Consider the following 19,420-nt stretch of genomic DNA (forward strand, 5'->3'; position numbering starts at 1 on the left):
CTTCTCTCGTAGGGGCAGAGGCGCGCCGACCCCCTCGGCAGCCAGCGCGGACCTTGCACCGGGCTGGCAGCGCAGGCGCGCGGGGGTAAGCGCGTCCCGGGGCCCGCCTGGGTGAGTCTGCCGGCGGCCCTGGCTGGCCTCCCGCCCGGGGTGGAGCCTGGCTTGGCCCGGCTCCCGGGTGAGGCAAGCGGCGGAACAGCGGGCTCCGCCCTCCCTCCCTCTCTCCTCGCTCCGTGCTCCTGGTGGCTCTGTGCGGCACAGGCTCAGCGGACCGGCTGCCGGTGAGGGCGCTGCCCCGCGGCGAGGGGCCGCCGGGACGGGTCGCGGGGTGGGACGGTCCGGACTGGTCGCTCACTGTCGCATCTTCCGTTGCAGACTCGGATTTGGACTCAGCCCCTGCCCGGCAAATACCAGAGATGGCGAAGGTGAGGTGGGACTGTCTGGCGGCCGCCGCGGCCCCTCGGTGGGCTCGCTCCTGCCCAGCCAGGCTTGTCCCGGGACATTCTCCTCTTACCTGCTTCCTTGCTTTTCCTCCTGTTCGGTCTCCCTTAAATCAGCCCATCCCTACGTCTGGGGAAACGCAGAAGGGAGTGGGACAGGGAAGGCAGCTCATCATGTGAGGCACACGTCAACCAGAACTGTTTTTTTTTTCTGCCGGTTTCCACTAATTTGGCCAAATTTTCGTTAGTGCCTGGGTGGAGGCACCTTCCACTGGAGGAGGAAGGAGAAAATACAGCCGTGGCTGTGCCCTGCACATACAGGGTCTTGGTATCCCCTATCAAACTTGATTTCTATCTGGAATCCTTGCAGCTATCGTGCAGTACTTCGTGGGGTTTTTTTCTTCCTTCGCAGCCCTTGTGTTGCTCTGGTTCGAGCCTGGATGAAGGCTTGGAAAACAGGGTGGACTCCAGCATTTGTTTCTGTAGTTGCATCAAATGCAATTGGTGATGTTTTAACACTCCTGTGAATATTTGCTCATATTCTGTCTGGATCAGTTTTAAACCAAAAAAAAGGTACTTCATTTAAAAAAAAAAAAAGTTTTATTTTAACAGTATTATACTTAATCCTTAAAGTTTTTGGGGACACACACACACGGGTGGATAAAGAGGGTTTTTTTCTGTTTTTAAACATCAGGCTTGCTTTGTAGGATGCATCTTAGGAAGAACCCATGCCAGTGCAGGGCATCTGACCAGGCAGATCTTAAGTTGACAGCCTTTTATTATGGTATATGTAGCATTGCTTACAGGCTTGAGGTAAGCTTCCTTTTCTGCTTCCTTTTAGTAGAAGTGTAAATATTTGAAATTGTCTTGTCTCTTCCAGAGAGACACAAACTTTAATTCTTGATCTTAGTAAAAGGAACATGTAATTCTTCACTGGTGCAAACCAGTTGCTGTTGTCTTCACACGGTAGAATTTTCTACTGCCTGAGGTAACACTTTGAGGCTGGGTTACTAACTGTGGTCTGTCTTGTACTAGGTAAGCCTTGCCCTCCAATTTCCACCTTGTAGAGAGCTGCTTTCCACTTAAGTAGCATTCTTTGCCTGTGCGATTATGCAGCCATGAAAGACTGGAGTATTAAAGCTTTGTAGCCTGTAATTCATTTTATGAAAATAAAAGTTTGAAGAGTGAGCTCTGTTCCATATGCCAGGTGTCTGTTCTTGTGTCATGCTGTGCCATGACGTAGTGGTAAGAAATGAAAATTCCTAGCAATCATGAAATGTCAAGTGTCAATTCACAGTAGTTATTCATATGTACACCTAAAGGTTCAGAGTTCACAAAGGCTGCACAGCACAGTGTACTGAAGTTGAATTTAGTCTAGATACAGAATAAAACCTTTGAAGCAGGTAAGTTATCTTTAGAGTCTTGGTCACTAAAGTATTTGTTCTTGCTCCATTATAGGAAGTTTTTTTTCCTCCTCCCCCAAAGACCTGAGGGATTTTGTGTTTTTCATGTCTGGGACAAAAAGATTCATTCATTTTGTAGGAAAACTACAGCATGCTGTAGTGTGCTGTGCAGACTGTGTTTACCTGCTTTCTTTGAAGGAGCACTGCTGGCCTAACAAGCTGTCTTTTCTCACATGGCTGTACATGCAGTGGTCTTTGTTAATGCACATGGTAGAGTCTCTTCCTGCTCAATGAACAAGCAGCCTTGGAAATGCTGTTGCCTGCTTCCTGATTCAGAAATCTGTGAAGAAAGCAACAAAAAAGAATATAGTTGCTTGCATGCTGGGGATTTAAGTGTTTTGGCCTGCTACTCTCAAAGTTTTCTCTGAATGTGAAGTTGGGAGTATTTTGTGTACCCATTTATAAACTGCCAGGAAAGGGTTGCTTGCTGGTGGTGAAGGTGTGGCTGTTGTATGCTGTATCCAGAGTTCCTGTTCTGCCAATGGGCATACATGACTTGGGGCCCAGGAATAGTATCGCCAGCTCCAGTAAGGATTCAGAGAATTATTTCTCATATTCTGAAGTACAAACACTTTTTCAGCATCAGGTCCTAAGGACCTGTTGGGCATTGTTGAGGTTACTTGCAAGGATTCTCTGAGTGCTTTTCCAGATGTCCCTGCACTGGTTCCTATGTTGCTATTGCTCGCTCTTCTCCCCCTCTCCAGCCCCCTCACTTGCCTTTTTTTTCTTTCCTTCCTCCCTATGTTTGGTGTCTCCATGATGTACTGGCTCAGAGTTCAACACAGATGTTGTGTAACTCCTTTTTTTTTTTTTTTGTCAGGAGTTTAAATTTAGTGGGGCAGATGTGAATATAGCCTGCTGACCAGAGCTTACTCCTTCCATTTAAGTGGACAACCTGAAGCATTACTAAGCTTAGAGAGGTTTTTTTTAGAGCCATCTTTACAGCTGTGTGTTTGCATCAGCTCTGTGCCTATATTCATGACCTCACAGTGTAATTTTCATCCTGCTGCCCTCGAAATTGTGGTAAGGATGTCATGAAATAATTATGTATTTCTTCAGTTATGTTAGTTTTAAAGCACTAAACTAAACTGAAGTTTGAACTCTTGATCTCTGTGTGGTCTTCAATGGCAAGACTTTTCCATAAGGGTAATGAATATACTTTTGTGTTTGGCCCAAAGAGAAAATCCCACGGAAACCTAGTGGAATTGCTTTTGTGCTGGACAGGCTGATCTGTTATCCGTATGTTTTGAACTGTTATTTGTTTTTAGCTGCAAACTACTGTGAGAAATGTAGCTGAAACACTTGAATAAAGAGTTGCTTATGTCAAAAGAAACGTGGTGAAAAAATCAAAAGCCGTTGCAGTTCAGTAGGTCTCATTTGCAACATGATGGAAAGAAATCAGTGATAATGACTGGGAGCTCCAGTTGTTTTTTTTCTGGAGGGGAGGAAGTTCATACTCCTAAAAGTGTCTTGGATCTTTGTGCAGCTTTTCTAGCATACATGATTTGTGCAATTAATTTCCTGAATTACCTGAACATATGGTATTTTCTTAGTAATTGTCATGCAAACTACCATTATGTAAATATACCTGAACTTAGCTGGTGTGTTGCTAAGTAAAACCACAGTAGTACCTTTTGAGGTAGCTGTGTTTAAGTACCCACGGATTGCTCTTGAGTTAGACACTTGCAAGAAAAACACTTATCATCTTTTGGATTATGGATTCAGATTTAGTCTGAGCTGATGTATGGAGAGCTGAAAGATGCTATCCTCTATTTCATGGCTTTTCCCCTTTTCCCCCATCCCTTTTTTCCCTCTAGATCACGAGAGGCACCGTGACAGCCTTCGCTCCTTTTGATGCCAGAGCTGATGCAGAAGCTCTTCGTAAGGCTATGAAGGGACTGGGTAAGAATAACGTATTGCATGAAAAGAGAAGGGCTCTCTCTCCTTTGCAAACATCCTTTCTGAACTCATTTCTTTTCCTGTCAGCAGATGAGGGTAGGGCGTGCACTTGCATGCTATGGAATGACAACCCCAGGAGTGCATGGGCCTGGGCGCGGCCTAGCTGTGACTGCTGCTCTCAAGGATGTTGTTTTTTAGGTTAGCATAAGTGGGGGAAAAAGAAAGGTGGTTTGCACATTCCCCTTTAAAAATTGATGCACCACAGGCTTCTCTGCACTCCGAGTTTTATTACACAGTCAGCTAGACTGTGGCGACCACTCTCCACAGGCAACCGGTGCGGAGAGTTGCAACAGTACACTGGAATCTCTATGCTTGGAAAATGTGTGACAGCCCCCTTGGTCTGGAAGCGCATAAGCACATCACAGTTACTGTGAACAAAGAGTGCAAGCCCACAGCATGAATGTAGGCTGGCAAGTGCTTTACAAACTCATACTGTAGCTTTGTGCCCCAAAACTTCCCTGCAGGAACAAATCCTAATTTGCTGCTTTCTTTGAATCTGCCTGCAGTAGGAAGCAGAGAGAAGGGAAGAAGGGAAATGTGATATGCCTCACCCTATTGGCTAATTCAGTAGGGTTACTAAGTGCTCTTACGGGCTACTTTGTGAACTGCTGTACATGAAATGGGTGATAGCTCTTCACTTCTGTACTCTGGGGTGTTTGGGTTACTGGACTGAGTTTAGCTGAGAGTCCATAGATTGTTTATTCTAAAGAAAATATCTTGGTATGCCTAAAGGCAAGGCTGCTATGTAGAATACAGGCTCTGAGTAAATGTAGCTGATGCCTGGGGTGCTGGGAGCAGTGTCTGGAGCGGAGCACAGAGGGAGAGCAACACTCATGTCTTCCAGTCATATTTTTACAACAGCCGGACACCAAAGCTGGCGGCTCAGCTTGGGGTATGGTGACATTTGTTACTTGAATGCTTCTGCTGTTTGTCAGTAGACTGTTATTTTCAATGTGCCGTTCATTGCCTTTTGATTTTGTGACACAACTGTTCGGTTTTTTAGAGTGTGTTTGTAACTCTGTTCTTTCTAACTTCAGGGACTGATGAAGAAACTGTTCTGAAGATCCTTACCACCAGAAACAATGCTCAGCGTCAAGAGATTGCATCTGCCTTTAAAACCTTATTTGGCAGGGTGAGAAGAAGAAAAATACCTCTAGAAATGAACCAAATATTACTTACGACGTTTACTTAAACCTGTGAGGCACATTCATCATGTTCCCTGTAAAAGGCTGCTTTGCAGCACATCTAGTTTTGCTTCTGTCTCCCCCTCTCCCCACCCTGCCATGTCCTTAATTGCTGGCTAGGTTAGAGTATTCCTTTTAGGCTAGCACAAGGAAATTGCTTCTTTTTTTTCTGTATTTTAGCCTAGTATGCCCTAAGTAGAGTTTTGTGCAGAAGCTCCTGTAGGTTCCGCTTAGTATGCTTCTAGTACTAACCTCATTCTCGGTACGGAAGGCATTACCAAATATTTTGATGCAAGGTCTGCAGTGCAAGGTGATAGTGAGAAAAAAAACTTCTAGAGCTAGAAAATGTGACAGAAATAAAGCAGCCCAATACCATAGGAGAGAACAAAACCAAATATGTTGGCTGATAAAACCGTAAGTTCGCTCTACCTTTCAGGGTTTCCACATGCCCTTTTCTTCTGCCTGATCTGGCTGCATTTGTTTCAGTTCAGATACCAGTTAAAACAGAAGCCCTGTCCCCTGTGCTATTTGATGTGTCCACAGAGTCTTGCAGCTTGCCGGCACACATGCATCCATTTGGAATGGTTAGTCCTTGTTTATCACAGCACTATTTGTTCTGCATTAGGATCTTGTAGATGACCTGAAATCTGAACTTACCGGCAAATTTGAAACACTGATGGTATCTTTGATGAGACCAACATACATTTTTGATGCTCATGCACTGAAGCATGCCATCAAGGTAAGAGGAGTGAATGAAGGGAGTACATACATTAAATGAAATATTTGTTGCTCTTTTGTTGTGGTTTGCTTGGTTGGTTGTTTTTTGTTTTTTTTTTTATTTTTAGAAATGAACACTTGGTAGGTAAGAGGAGTTCTAATAAAGTAGCCTTTTTTGTTTGTTGGTTGTAATTAGGAATGTTATGCTAACACCTGCTATTATTGCTAATGCTGTGGTATTGCCTGGTTTGTTATTCATCCTAATAACTCATTAGAGGTAGCTTAGAAATCTGTTCAGTGTAATGTTTTACGTGAAATTATTTTCCTGAGAAACTAATCTTAAGAGAACACTGTGGCTGTAGTTTCAGATTAAAATCTGCATAGCAGAATTCTAAGACTTGTTCTTTCTGATTTAAGTGCAATAAGTAGATGTTCATGTTGCTTTTAAATTCTTTTTGCTGTTAAAGTGCAGTACTTAAAACCAGTGGACACCAGATCTTTCTGCTGTGAGCAGCCTAGGTTTTATAGCTGTACAGCTCTGGCTGCAAATTAGTTAAAGGCATTTCATTAAAGTGTGATGTTACTTGTTTGTCTCTTCTTGACTGTTACTTAAGGGAGTTGCACTGTAATCCATCAGGGGAACAACACTCCCTAGTGTTTTTTCCCTGATGGATTACAGTGCAACTCTAAATTTGAGGGGCTAGAATACTTGGGTAAACTAGTGTCACCAAAATTGTGAGGGGATATTATCTGTAGTATTGAAGGTGTTCCAAAAGCTGCTTCCAAGGATACAGGGGGAAGAGTTGGTAGCCCTGTCACTGTTAACCTTTCAAGTGTTTCTCTTGAGCTGAATGCATTTAGTTCCTTTCTGGGAAGGCCAGATAAATAAGCAATTTGCAGTTTGTATGTGTAGACCTTTTAGTGTGTTTTATTCCATGTGGTCCTCATTTTTCCCCCGAGTCACACCTGTCTGATATCATAAGCCTATGGGAATTCAGGAATTGGATGTGCCTGGATTATTCACAGAAACTGTTGATTAAAGTAGGGGACATTGAACTTGACTAGTGTCAGGTAGTGCTTTGTTGGGTGACACGCAAACTCTCAAGGTCCTTGATGACCAATTGGTTAATATGTAGGCTTGAGTCAACTGTGCAAGCTTAGTGCTCAGGAACCCATGACCCAGCAAGTAGTATCTCAGACAACAGAAACTTTAATCCTGGACATTTTCTGTAATGTCTTTATATGCAGTGGAGGAAGGGAAGATGGCACCTGACAAAGAAACTGATAAGGATCCTATTGGCTAATAGGGAAAAAATTCATTCCCAAGCTGCTCTTGTTGACATAGGAGTCAAAGACTGACAGGGAAATGACAGAACAGATGAGTGTAGGAGGAAAATAGAGATAGTGAAACAAGAGTGGTTTTGTTCTTTACACTTACAAAAATGATGTTAAACACAAGATAGTAGGATTTCAGAGAATGTGTCTGCACAGGAAAAAGTACTAGCTGCAGTTCAGCTGAGGTGGATAACAACAGTAAAGAAGATGAGATAGCAGGGACTTTGGTGCAAGATAACAACTCAGCTAAGAGTGTTAAATCTGTGCCAAAGATTGTCCTACCAATTTTCACTGCTATTACATGGATTAGAATTAATACAACCATGCCTGCCCCACTTGTTCAGTGGCATGTTCTTGGAACAGTGTGTGTTTTGAAATGATTATGTGTAATCTGGCAGATTTGTATTCTATGTATATCTATGTATGCACTTGGATACCTTTGTATGTGGTTAGTATTCACCTTTTCTTTACAGGAAAGGTTTTAGATAACATGCTGAAGCAAAAAAAAAGACACAGTATTGTATTTCAGTATTGCTTTTTGAAATTGCTCCTTTGGAAGCGCAAAGAGCAATGGCTTATTCTTACAGACAAAGACTCAGACTTGTGGAAACAAAATATTTGTTTGGCTTTCTTAAATCTTATCCATGTAAAAGTGAAGAGTGCCTGTTATGCTTGCTGGAATGAGTGCAGCAGCTTGAACTGTCTGGGTTAGCAGTTCTATTGTAAAATGTGTCTGTTAGTAGTGGAAGAGAGCGTGGGTTTAACATAGCACAATTCATGGAGAGCTCTGTTTATCTGTGTACTAGTTGATGAAAGACAGTATATGAACTAGAGCTAAAATGGAGACTGTTAGTCTGTTCATGCACTTAGCTTGATGTCATTGACTGTAATAGTGAAGAACTGAGCCATATCTGGGTGTACTTGAGCATGGAAGGGCTCATTTGAATCTTGCAACAGTGAGCCTTTAAGTGTTGGGTTGGTTTTGAAACAACCAAGCTGGGAGTGGAAGAAATTCTTTCCAAATCCCCCATAATATACCAGAAAGAAGAAAATAGTTTTTCTTTCTTTGGTCCAAGCTGATGTTTGCTTTTGGTTATCAAAGGGAATTCTTCTTTTCCTTTTGTTGTTCTATCAACTGATTTATACTTGCACCCCTGCAGGGAGCAGGAACCAATGAGAAAGTGCTGACTGAAATTCTGGCCTCCAGAACACCTGCAGAAGTGCGGAATATTAAACAGGTTTATCTGCAAGGTAAAGTTCGGTATGAAGTAAAGTTCTGTACGAAGTTCCAGGGTCCCTGTTCAGTTCTCCTAATAAGGTTTTAGTTCATCTTTCAAATAAGGTCTGTCCGTAACTGATGGATGTGTTCAATAAGTGGGATTTTGTTCTGCTGTGTTGCAAAACTTCAGATTGAAAGAAACTAGAGTTTGGATAGTAAGCTAAAATAGTTTTTATGTCAGGGTATAACTGCAGGTTAGGGTGTTAGAATTCTTTCAAATGCATTTCTTTCTTTCACCAGTGACCTTCATCCCTTTGACTGAAAGGGGATTTTTAGTAATTGGAAACTAGGAAACTGGTTTCACATCAAAAAATGGAAGTGATTTTTTTTGCATTCTGGTCAGCAAATACCTTTCTGCAAAAGCAGGTACAGTTTTTCAGCTGTCCGCAGGGATACCTGCTTTTACCCTTTGATTGTGGGGCTGTTATTTGAGGGGTTGGGGTTTCTGGGAGTTTTGTTTGTTTGTTTTCCAAGGCAGTGTTTAATTCAAAACATTTCTTTTACCCCTATGCAGATTCCTGCTACAAAAGAAATTTTTGTGTGTTCATATGGCTCATAGTGAAACTTAAGGTCTCCAAGGGCAAAATTTATTAGCACTAGACTGGTCTCACAGTTGTACGCTTGTGATACTACCATGTTTCAGCATAACTCCAGATCTGTATCCAATTTAATTCCTTAAAGAGTTGAATCTCCGCATGTAACCTTGTATTTAAAAATATTTTGAGTAATCTGCTCCTGCTGCTAGGTGTGAGATGCTATCTCTTTTATAATAATGTTAGGTTATAAGTGAAAGCAGACCGTGTCCTAGTTGTTAAAGCTGTGTCTGATAAATGTTTCTACAAGCTGTGAGTCAAATTAACTTTTTGCTTTTCCTTGCTTTCTCCTCAAAATAGTGAAGAAGTCTGTAAGGTGGTGAATGGGTATTGCTCTTTTGCAGAGTATGAGGCCAACCTGGAGGATAAGATCACAGGAGAAACATCAGGCTATTTTCAGAGACTGCTGGTGGTCCTGCTGCAGGTCAGTATCTCCTTTGTATATGGGCATGTATGTATGAGTTTCACTTCTGTTTTCCTGTCTGATGTACATTTGTCACTTTCTGCTTATTAAGCTGGGATTCCAAATAGATCTGGTGATAGGCAGGGTCAGTTCTGAAACTGGGTCACTTCTGACTTACAGGGTCAGTTTTAAGCTCTGAGTCATTTCCACATCTGCTGAATTGAGAGACTTCTGTACTGCTCACAGGTATAGCAGAATGCCTGCTATGTTGGGTTTCCAAAGCAATAGGAGAAGAGAACATTTGTTTGCTGAGGACATATATAAGCAGAAGGGAAAAATAAGGTGATTTTGGAGATGTATTAGGCGTTGACTTCTCACAGTTCCTCTTAAAGGCTCAGTATAACAGATAAGTTGTTTTTTGATTCAACTTCTGATTCTTCAGTTTAACAAGTTTTAAAAATTCTCTTTAGGCAAATAGGGATCCTGATGGTGGCATCAATGAGAGTCTTGTTGAGCAGGATGCTCAGGTGGGTGAATGCCTTGGGCTTGGGGGAGTTTGTACAAATTATCTTGCAAAGAGAATATAGAGCTAGACTTCAGATGTGACAGAGAAACTGTTAAGGTTCATTGTGTGTGCTGCTTAATACATTCTCCTGTTTTTTTAATAAATTCTGTGAACAAAACAAGTGTCAAAACCTGAAACATCGGTATCAAGATTTTTGGCACTTTGACATTGCTATGTAAAGTGTGTCTTGTTTTGCTTATTACTTAATGAGGTACCTGAATGAAACAGTGATTAGCTCTCTGGAAGACAGTGATGGTTGCTGAGGTTTTGTGATGCTAAGAAATTGACTGCTGGAAAACTCAGAAATATTAATGATTCATTCCTTAATGTCTGACTTGAATTTCTGTCTGAATTCAATCCATATGTATCATGTCATATACGTGTTTTAGGGAAATACTAATGCTATTCAGTGAGGGATGCCTTCCTAGAGGTTGGCATACTAAAAAGAGGAAATATACCAAACGTTCTGCTTTACTGTAACCAGATGGCAGCCTATGAATTGCCTTTAAAGGGTTTCTGGGGACCCGGGTATTCCCTTTTGCAAACATTGTCCATGATGTTGCCACTGATCACTTAGCCTGTGCTCCACAAGAAGAGGAATACCAGCAGTTAATTGGCACCATTGTTGCGGTCTGTTGCTGGATGCTGTTGGCTTTGTTAGTTGTAGCAACAGTCAATATTTCAGCAACTTGATTGCAGAACTCATGTAATGGATATTTCTTCTCAGTTATTTCAGATAACTCTGGGATAGACATTTTCCTCTCATAAATTGTCAGTTGAAATGAAAGAAAATCTATGGATTGTTGAAGGTGACAAGGAGAAAAAGCAGAATACCAGATCAGTAAAGCGTTTTCCTGTTAGCAGGGCAAGATGAAGAGACAGGCTGGCAAAATGTATTTTGCTGTCACAGCCTATCCTTTTTTATGTCAATTCAGAAAACATTGTTATCCTGCTATTACAAATAAGAGTGGAAATTGGAGTTTGAAAATTAGGGAGGCAAATGTTTGCATCATGAATTGGAGTGTTTCGTGAAAATGTGTCAGTCTTGTGTTTAGCTGGGCTTACGTAATTGAGGAAACCTGTGAACCACTGGCCTTGGTAGGTAGACAGATTCCTTTTAGCCTCTTTAACTGAGTTTAAATGAGCATGTAAATTTAGGAGGCACCATACATAAATGTTGAGAAAGCCTGGTTTTTTGAATGGTCTCTGTGGTTTGTTATGTGCATTTGGCTTGAGCTGGGACCCAAACAGAGAGGTCTTCTGTCACGATACTTTTGATTGGTATTTCTGCATTCAACAGCCAGCATAGCTGGAACAGATTCAGGTAATTTTGTAATTCCTATTGCCAGGTATATATGGTCAGAATTGAGGTACATGACACTGCAAATGTAAGACTATTTTTGACTTCCCAATGTCTCTCTTGATGAATATGATATTCTGGGAAGGATCTGATACATTAGAGGGCAACCTTTCTGCTCAGTAGTGACTTCTGATTTTTTGGGGGTCTATGATTATTAAAAGTGAATTCAAAGCAGTTGGAGAATGGGCATCCATAGTATGAGATAGTGTGAATATGCACGGAACTTGCAAGACTGTTCTGAGAATGCTTGTAAGAGAAAATTCAACTTTTCAGAAGAGATTTTTGGAATATTGCTTTAAAAAATTCATGCAATTGACATATTGCACAGCAGCAGGGCAGGTAAAAGCTTAGAGCTTGCACAAAATGTCATTCATAACTTCTGGTATTTCTAAAATGCATTCCTGCTGTTTCTGAATGCTGTGCTGGAACATTTGCTATTGGATGGAGAGTGCTGGTACTCATTTGAAGATCTTAGCATATATTATTTGAATTAAATATCCTTGCAATGTCTTAGTAGCTTTTCCTCCCCCCTTTTTGTAGTCTGTGCCATTAATATGAAATTGAGGAAGCAGCAGTCAGAAATTTGGTTTGAATAGGATGGTGGGACAAATATAAATAGAAAATTCCTTAACATCCCATTCAGGTTTTACAGCATGGACAGACAGAGGGCCAGCAGCATTGCTGTGCAGCAGATTTGTTTGTGGGATTTTCCTACGAAATATTTTGATTGCTTTGAGTATAGGTAGGTTGTAACCTGTTTGGCTGTCTTCTGCTCACTGAGGACGGAGAATAGGGACAAAATCTTTCTCCTTACATGGTGTTTAGCACACGATTTGGAAAAATGCTTCTGAGTGTCGGGAAAAGGAACTAATCTCATTTTCTGTGGGTGTTTTTTTGATTCCTCATTTCACTACTCCTATTGCTCATGCCAGCTTTTAGAAGTGCATTAGTTTCCTGAATGCTGCTAATGGCCTGGTCATTACATTATAGAAAGACTTGCCTGAAGAGCAATGAATGTGTTAAAATGATTAAATAATTAAAATTTGGTTTTGTATGACTGTGAATTTAGCAGCCTATAAATTAATTTCCAAGAGCTTGTAAATACATCTTGCTTTCATTTTTGGAAAACTTCCTTCTGAGCCAGGTTAGCTTGGTTCTCCCATCATGGGAGTCATCATGAAGTTTTGCTGGCCTGATTTGAAAAAGTGGAAGGAAAAAATGAAAAGGGCAGGAAAAACAGTATTGGGAATGAATTTTCTCCTGTATTATCACAGTTTAAGAAAACTTCAAGCTTATGAAGGGGACTATGCACATCGTCAATTTTAGGGCCTTAAGCAGTATTACTTATATAAAGGCTTTCACGATCAATTTTAGAATTTATCATTTATTTCTTTCAAAAGTCAGTTCAGTACTTGTCAATTTTGGTTTTGGGTTGTTTTGCACACCCCCCAGCTATAGCTTGTTGGTAAGTTTAATTCTCCTCAGAGTGAGACAAAGAGAGCTTTTTGACAGTGTGTGGGGATGCATAACAAATCCTGCTGTTTTGATCTTTGGAATTTACAACAGGTTTTGTTTAGAGCTGGGGAGCTGAAATGGGGAACAGATGAAGAAAAATTCATCACCATTTTGGGAACCCGAAGCATTTCTCATTTAAGGAGGGGTAGGTAGTGTGGTTCATGTGTGCTTGAAAACTTTTGCCTGAAGTCTCAGTATTACTCAGCCAGGGGCTAGAAATGGTAGAGAAGTTGTTTCTGGTACGGCATTTGTCAAGACTAGAAATCTTTAATTGCCTTTTTCCTACACTTTATGCATTTAATTTTGTCCTCTCTAGTTCAGTACCCACTAGCCGTGGTTATCCCCTGCTGGAAGGAGTAGTGCAGTAGATCTGAGGGACACCTGGGGTGTTTTTTTTCCTATATATTTTTTTTTTCCTTTTGAAAGAGGTCATGGCAATACAAGTGATGCTGAGAGTCTGTTGTGAGTCATCCAGCCATGACAAGATCAACCCTTTTGTATTTTACTAGCTGTCAATAGAAACATTTTTTTTCCCTGTTCCTTACCGAGTCATAAGCCTGTTTTATCAAGCTGTTTAGGCCATTGGAAATAATGACAAGGTATGTTTTGATGTCCTTTCCAAACTGGTATTCTCCAGGCTGAACAGTCCCAACTATCTCAGCCTTTTTTCATAGGAGAAATGTTCCAGTTCCTTAATCATCTTAATGTCCTTTCACTGGACTTGCTTCAGTTGCTCCATATCTCTTTTGACCTCGGGGGCCCAGAACTTCAGGTGTAGCCTCACCGGTGCTGAGCAGAAGGGAAAGGATTACCTTCCTCACTTGCTGGCAATGCTTCTCCTAATACGCCCAGGATTCCATTTGCTGCCTTTGCCACACTGGCATGCTGCAAGCTCATGTTCAACTTGGTGGCCACCAGGACCCCCAGCAATTTTTCTGCAAAGCTGCTTTCCAGCTGGTTGACCTCCAGCAAGTACTGGTATACAGGGTTCCTCCCCAGGTACAGGATTGTGTTGTGTAGTAGGAATATGGTAGGAAATAGGTATTAAAAATAGAATAAGAGGGAAGAATGAGTGGATGATAGCATTTGAACTGTGGATAAGGAGATAAAGGTAGTATTCACTTATACTGGGGATGATACTGGGAGAAAGGCTGGCTATACAGGGGACTAAGCACACTTTCTGTTTTGCAGTGTTTGACAAATACATGACTATTAGCGGCTTTCAAATTGAAGAGACCATTGACCGTGAAACCTCTGGTGATTTGGAGAAGCTGCTCTTGGCAGTTGGTAATAAAGCCTTAATCTAGATCTAGTACTGGCCTTCTTCATTATTCCCAGGCCTCCTTAAACTGCAGCTGTTGTAGGAAGTGGCATGACAACATGGTTTATTTTTTACAGTTAATCACCGGAGAACCATTTTGATCTAGAGAACAGGCCTTTATTTTGCCTTTAACAGGTGGGGAAGGCGGGGATAAGTGGACCAGGAGGTGGTGGTGAACAGTGTTCTGTATGGTCATGTGCACCACTGTCAGAAAGTGAGACAAAACTGCCTTTGTATTCCTGGCATTGTGCTTAGGACAATGTAATAGTAGACTTGTAACTGGGAGTAGAATTTGACTAGCAAAGTCTCTTTTCCATTAGCTATACATGATGCATTCTAACTCCTGGAACCCAAAGAGTTGTAGCAGAGGAACAGACTAGCTGAAAGCTCTATGATTTATTGTCCACACTGGAGAGAATGATGCAGTAACACACACCTTGTCTTGACAGTGAAAGATTGTTCTGTGTTGAAAAGCAGTCAGTAATTTAACCCTTTGCCTTCTCTCAGTGAAATGCATCCGAAGCGTACCTGCCTATTTTGCTGAGACTCTGTATTATTCCATGAAGGTATGTACATGTTTTCCATGCATCTTTCCATCTCCCCCAGCTTCAAATCCTCTCCCTTTTGCTTGTTCTTCATTTCTTCTTTCACTGTAAATGCCAACAGCATACACTAGGTATCTGCAAAAGGTTTGGGGAATGAGATCTGGGAGAGGATACAAAAGATTCATAAATTCGTCAGACTGTGACTGTTTTACAGGAAATACCAGTCTTATCAGCTATTTTTGGACTTGGTATTGTTCCATTGGAAAACGTCAGGCTAGATCCACTGGGAACTTTCAGCTAAATGAAGACTACAGTGTTCTGAATAAAGACTACAGTGTTCTGTGTAGGTGGTTGATATATTAAAGAAGTAAAGATGACCAAAATTATACTGTAGGTTGTGCAGATTTAGTGCTGCTTGTTTTGGAGATAAGGTGTAGTTAGCTTTCAAACACATTTTGATGACTCTCCATCCCATTTTGAGAAGGAAAAGAAACTCTTTGGGGAAAAAAAGGAGAGAGGCTTAAGTAGCTACAAGTGATTCTGCAGGGGAATCCCTTCAATAATGAGGCTGTGTTTCTGTTGGCTTTGCCTTCTCTTGAATGGGAAGAGGGGGGGAAGCAGGGGAAACTGCATTTTTAACTCACAATGGCTGATAGTAATTAAAACCAAGGTAGGTAGTCTATTGTTTTCAGGCAGATTATCAGCTTCCACGAAGAGTTCCTCCCTTCCCCTTGCTGAAAAGCCCTGAATTATGTTTGTCACCAGGTGGTTGTGTTGAGGTGTCAGCATGAGAATAAGTACAAAAGAAATTAAATGATAGCTTAATGTTTAAAAGCTGCTTTACTGCTTTTATAGATACCAATGTAAAATAAGGTTCAGATGGAAATCACCAAATATTATACCAGTATGCTAAGCTGAATGAGGAGGATTACTTTTTTCTTATCTATTTATTAATTTTTATTTTTTAAAGAATGCAATAGAAGATATTTTCCTTTAGGTTTGAGAGTCTTGTACACTTCTATTACAAGAGGTCTGATTAATGTCTGCTGGTGAGATCCTCAATCGGTTTTAGTTTTAATATAAATAAGAATCATTGACCACTTCAGATAAGAAAGATCTTCATCAATTATTGCATTGGCAGAAGAGTTTGTACTTCTAATTAACCAGTTTGGCATGACAAAGTTCTACAATGAGCAGTTTACTTTCATGATTGGGTGTGGCAGAGCCTGACTTTACTGAATTCTAATGTCAACTCCTAATCAGAAACCATCGGACTCATGGCATAACTTTTGAGCAGCTTTAGGGCATTTTTAGATGTAATTCAAGACTATTACGTCCAGTTGAAGGATTGAACGACCATGGACATTAGGCTGAAGATGATCGTGGGGACTCTGCCAAGTCCTTCCTTCAGGTCATTAGCAGGTCAGCATGTGAAAGTTTGTATCACTTCAGCTTGTGTGGAGTCTGACTTGTCTTTACAGGAGGGGTTGGGATGTTAGTGTCATAGCCTGCCAGCACAGAACTTGAAAATGTTTGAAGCTATAAAGTTAGGTAAGAGTGAGGCATATCTATGTGGTTGGAAAAGGTTCGTGAAGTTTGCCTTCATAATTAATCAGCTGGAATGAGTTGCACTGCCTCTGTCTTATTGTATGAGGTTACATGGTTTGTATTAGTCATTGTTCGGGTTTATGTACCCAACTCCAGAACTGACTGAAATTCTAAGTCTTGGACTGTGTTGAAGGAGTGATTTGCATGTGGTGATGGTCTGTACTACTGTGTATTCTTGGAACTTGGTTATTTTAAATTTTTATGGGCATTCACAGTGAAGCCTGTGAGATGTAATATGAAATAAGATGTCTGACCATATGGTACTTCATAGAAGTCCAGGGATTAGAGCGCCTTGCATGGCTAGTCCACTGTTCTCCACACTGCAGTGTGAATGTCCCAGATACCCTCTGTTTGGAATAGAAATGTAATGCAGGAGTGTTTTGAGACACCACTTGTTGCACTTGGTGCATCCGTGTTGCACCCTGGTTGTTTGTATGTGTTGTTTTGTTACTGCATCTCTCTAGAACAAGCTCCACTTTTAATACTATTTAAACTTTTCTGTTTAGGGGGCTGGCACTGATGATGATACCTTGATCAGAGTCATGGTTTCGAGGAGTGAAATTGATCTGTTGGATATTAGACAAGAATTGAGAAAGAATTTTGCAAAATCACTGCATCAAATGATTCAGGTAAAATGACTGTTCCATTGTCTGGGAAAAGAGGGGTGACTGAGATGTCATTGTTTCCACTGTATTTTTATGGGAGGGGGCAGATGTGAACAGTACACTCTGAGAGCAGTGGTGGTTGGTCTGCAGTTTTGTGAAGTACCCATGTCATTTAAGTGGGGGATACTTCCTGTGGAAAGCTAAAGCTTTGTTTCCAGTGTTCATTAGGAGAGCAGTTGTGATTTTCTGAAATTACAGTTACTCATACACCATTTTTAGCTACTGCTTCATTTCCTTTTTCTTGTCTGGGTTCCTTCTGATTTTCAGTGCTTCAGAGGAGATGCTGGCTACAAATAAATAATATTGGGGTTTGGAGTCTGAATTACCACAAGGTTGAAGTTTAAATCTTGGATTGTGGTGTGGAACCTTCTGCACCATTTCAAAGTGGAAAGCATTTTACTGTGGAATCACTCTGAATCATAAGTCTCCTTTGAGTGGGTAGAGGGAGCAGGAAGGGAAAGAGCCAGTAAGAAATCCAGAGGCAGCTGTTGCTGCAAGGTTGAAGCCAAAATGCGTTTATTTCCTAGGTTTTTGGGGGGCATTTTGTTGCACTGTGATTTTGGGTTTGCTTTTTTTGTTTGTTTGTTTGTTTGTTTGTTTTTTGTTTTTTTTTTTTTGTGTGTGTGTGTGCTGCTTTTTAGGATTTTATGTTATCATTCCTGACATTATTTTGTCTTAATTGCTTTTGACACTCTTGGTTGGGCCCATACAGCTGTCCTGTGGGATTTGTAGCAAAGCTTCTCATCAATTACCGGGAGCAGGGCTGGGGCCTTTCCAGTGATGGGAGGTGCATTGGCACATTTAAAGGTTGCTGCTTTTGGTGCTTGCTTTCAACTTCTCCTTTGGACTTTTCTCACTTGCAGAGGAATACATTGTAATATGCAATGGGTAATTCAGTTCTAGTAAAGCTTTCGGAGATTTTTTGTGTTTCTTAGAGTCTGACTGTGTAAATACAGCTCTAACGTAAGAGACAGAGAATTTCCTTGTGTGATTCCTGACTGGAGGAGAGTCATCCAAGTGGATTTCCTGTGGGTGGGGCAAATGCTGGCTGCTGCTTTTCTTCGCATTTCTGTGGTTATGACTCATGGTGACTGGTCTGTTATATTAACAGAAAGATACGTCTGGGGACTACAGGAAAGCGCTGCTGCTCCTTTGTGGTGGAGATGATGAGTAATGGTGGCAGTAACATGAAGGATTTGTTGTACTCCAGCTTTGCAGCCCTTCAGTTAGCATGTTTAGCTACGTTTTTGTATCTTAATGCTTTCTGGCTGTTTGAATTTGTACTAGTATTGCACTTACTAAAAATGAGTGTATAGTTACCGAAGTGATAGCTGATCCCTCCTCCTCCTCCTGCCATCCCAACTTCAAGGAATTTCAAGTGCCTTCTGTGATATGTGCGAGTCATATTCATGCAAGATGGGTAGTGAGCACAGAACCTGGTTCTTTGCAAGTATTCTGCTGAAATAAAAAGAATCATGTATTTCACTAACAGTTTGAAGATTATCTTTTTTTGCTTTAATTCCTTACATTTCCACTGTTATGTTAGCTAGCTCTAACACTGCAAATGAAGAGAAGATATATTTGTATGTAATATTTGAATGAATTTGCTAAACATAATGCAAACAATCATTGGAAATTCAGAGGACCAATAAATTTTTTCCCTCTCAGCAGAGTTGTATGTGTTTTTTAATGGGCGAAAAAAGCGGTTTTCCCTTCAATATGATTCTACTGCTTCAAACTTTTGGTTTATTTTTCCTTCTATTATGCAGGTTTCTAAGTATATAATGTTGTGCAGCTGTAGGTCTTGATGTCTAGTCTAGTATGTAGGCCCAAAGCCCACTTTGGCTCCTCCCCAGAAGGTCCCGCTTTGGCTCATCCCCAGAAAAGTCCCGACCCCCGGAGGCCTTTCTAGATACTGCTGGCCACTTCTTCCGACATAGGCTGGCCGCCTGCATCAGAATGCGCGTGCATTTTCATTAGTATAAAAGCCCGAGCCTCAAGTGATGCAAGGAGGCAGACCCTTGTACCACCCAGGTCAGCGTTGGCTCCGCGGGGACACCCACTAAGGTTGAGCCTGCCACCCCGCACTGCAATGAGGATTCTCAGAGCTTTTTTCCTGATCGTCATCACAGGGTCCTTGGGGTTGGTGAGATGACCAAACACCAGAAGTATCCTTTACTGTATCTTTTGTTACCTCTATATTTTCCCTGTATTAATAAACCAGTTACGATTCTTTACTGTGTTGCATTTCTCTCAACGCGGAATCCTCAAACTCTGGAACAGCTTTAAAACTTTCATATTGAATAAATGTAAAGTTTTATTTTTTTATACTGTGATTCTGTCTCTTGTTAATAAGTACTTGGTTTCCAGTGTGAAATATGAAAGCTCTTTTTGTAAATAAATATGTTAACTACAGCCTGCTCCACTCTAAACTTTGTTTTTCATTCTTACACACATACATTCACGCT

The 19,420-nt window shown here is 41.2% G+C and overlaps 1 protein-coding gene across 2 annotated transcripts; it reads left to right on the forward strand.

Moving 5' to 3' along the window:
* The first annotated feature begins 247 nt into the window (after nt 1–247).
* Nucleotides 248–18,619, forward strand: ANXA5 (annexin A5). Of its 2 annotated transcripts, none has more exons than XM_062627611.1 (12): nt 248–425; nt 3,721–3,805; nt 4,900–4,994; nt 5,672–5,785; nt 8,259–8,349; nt 9,315–9,394; nt 9,844–9,900; nt 12,865–12,958; nt 14,005–14,100; nt 14,642–14,700; nt 16,794–16,916; nt 18,064–18,619. In XM_062627611.1, exons 1-12 carry the CDS (start codon nt 417–419, stop codon nt 18,124–18,126), a joined length of 966 nt encoding a protein of 321 aa, XP_062483595.1. In that variant the 5' UTR covers nt 248–416; the 3' UTR covers nt 18,127–18,619. The 2 variants fall into 2 exon arrangements, with proteins under 2 accessions (XP_062483595.1, XP_062483593.1); XM_062627609.1 differs by lacking the exon at nt 248–425 and adding an exon at nt 2,867–2,926.
* The last annotated feature ends 801 nt before the right edge of the window (nt 18,620–19,420 follow it).

The sequence above is a fragment of the Pezoporus occidentalis genome, unplaced genomic scaffold (genome assembly GCF_034315485.1).
Source record: "Pezoporus occidentalis ecotype Australia unplaced genomic scaffold, CSIRO_AGI_Poc_V1 ctg303, whole genome shotgun sequence".
NCBI classification, from domain to species: domain Eukaryota; kingdom Metazoa; phylum Chordata; class Aves; order Psittaciformes; family Psittacidae; genus Pezoporus; species Pezoporus occidentalis.

Excerpts from the sequence above, each read along its gene's own strand:
- ANXA5 (XM_062627609.1), top strand. The coding sequence starts at position 2,882 with ATGACCTCACAGTGTAATTTTCATCCTGCTGCCCTCGAAATTGTG. Across the intron at positions 2,927-3,720 it reads CTGCTGCCCTCGAAATTGTG|ATCACGAGAGGCACCGTGAC; the intron begins GTAAGGATGTCA and ends TTTTCCCTCTAG. Across the intron at positions 5,786-8,258 it reads CACTGAAGCATGCCATCAAG|GGAGCAGGAACCAATGAGAA; the intron begins GTAAGAGGAGTG and ends GCACCCCTGCAG.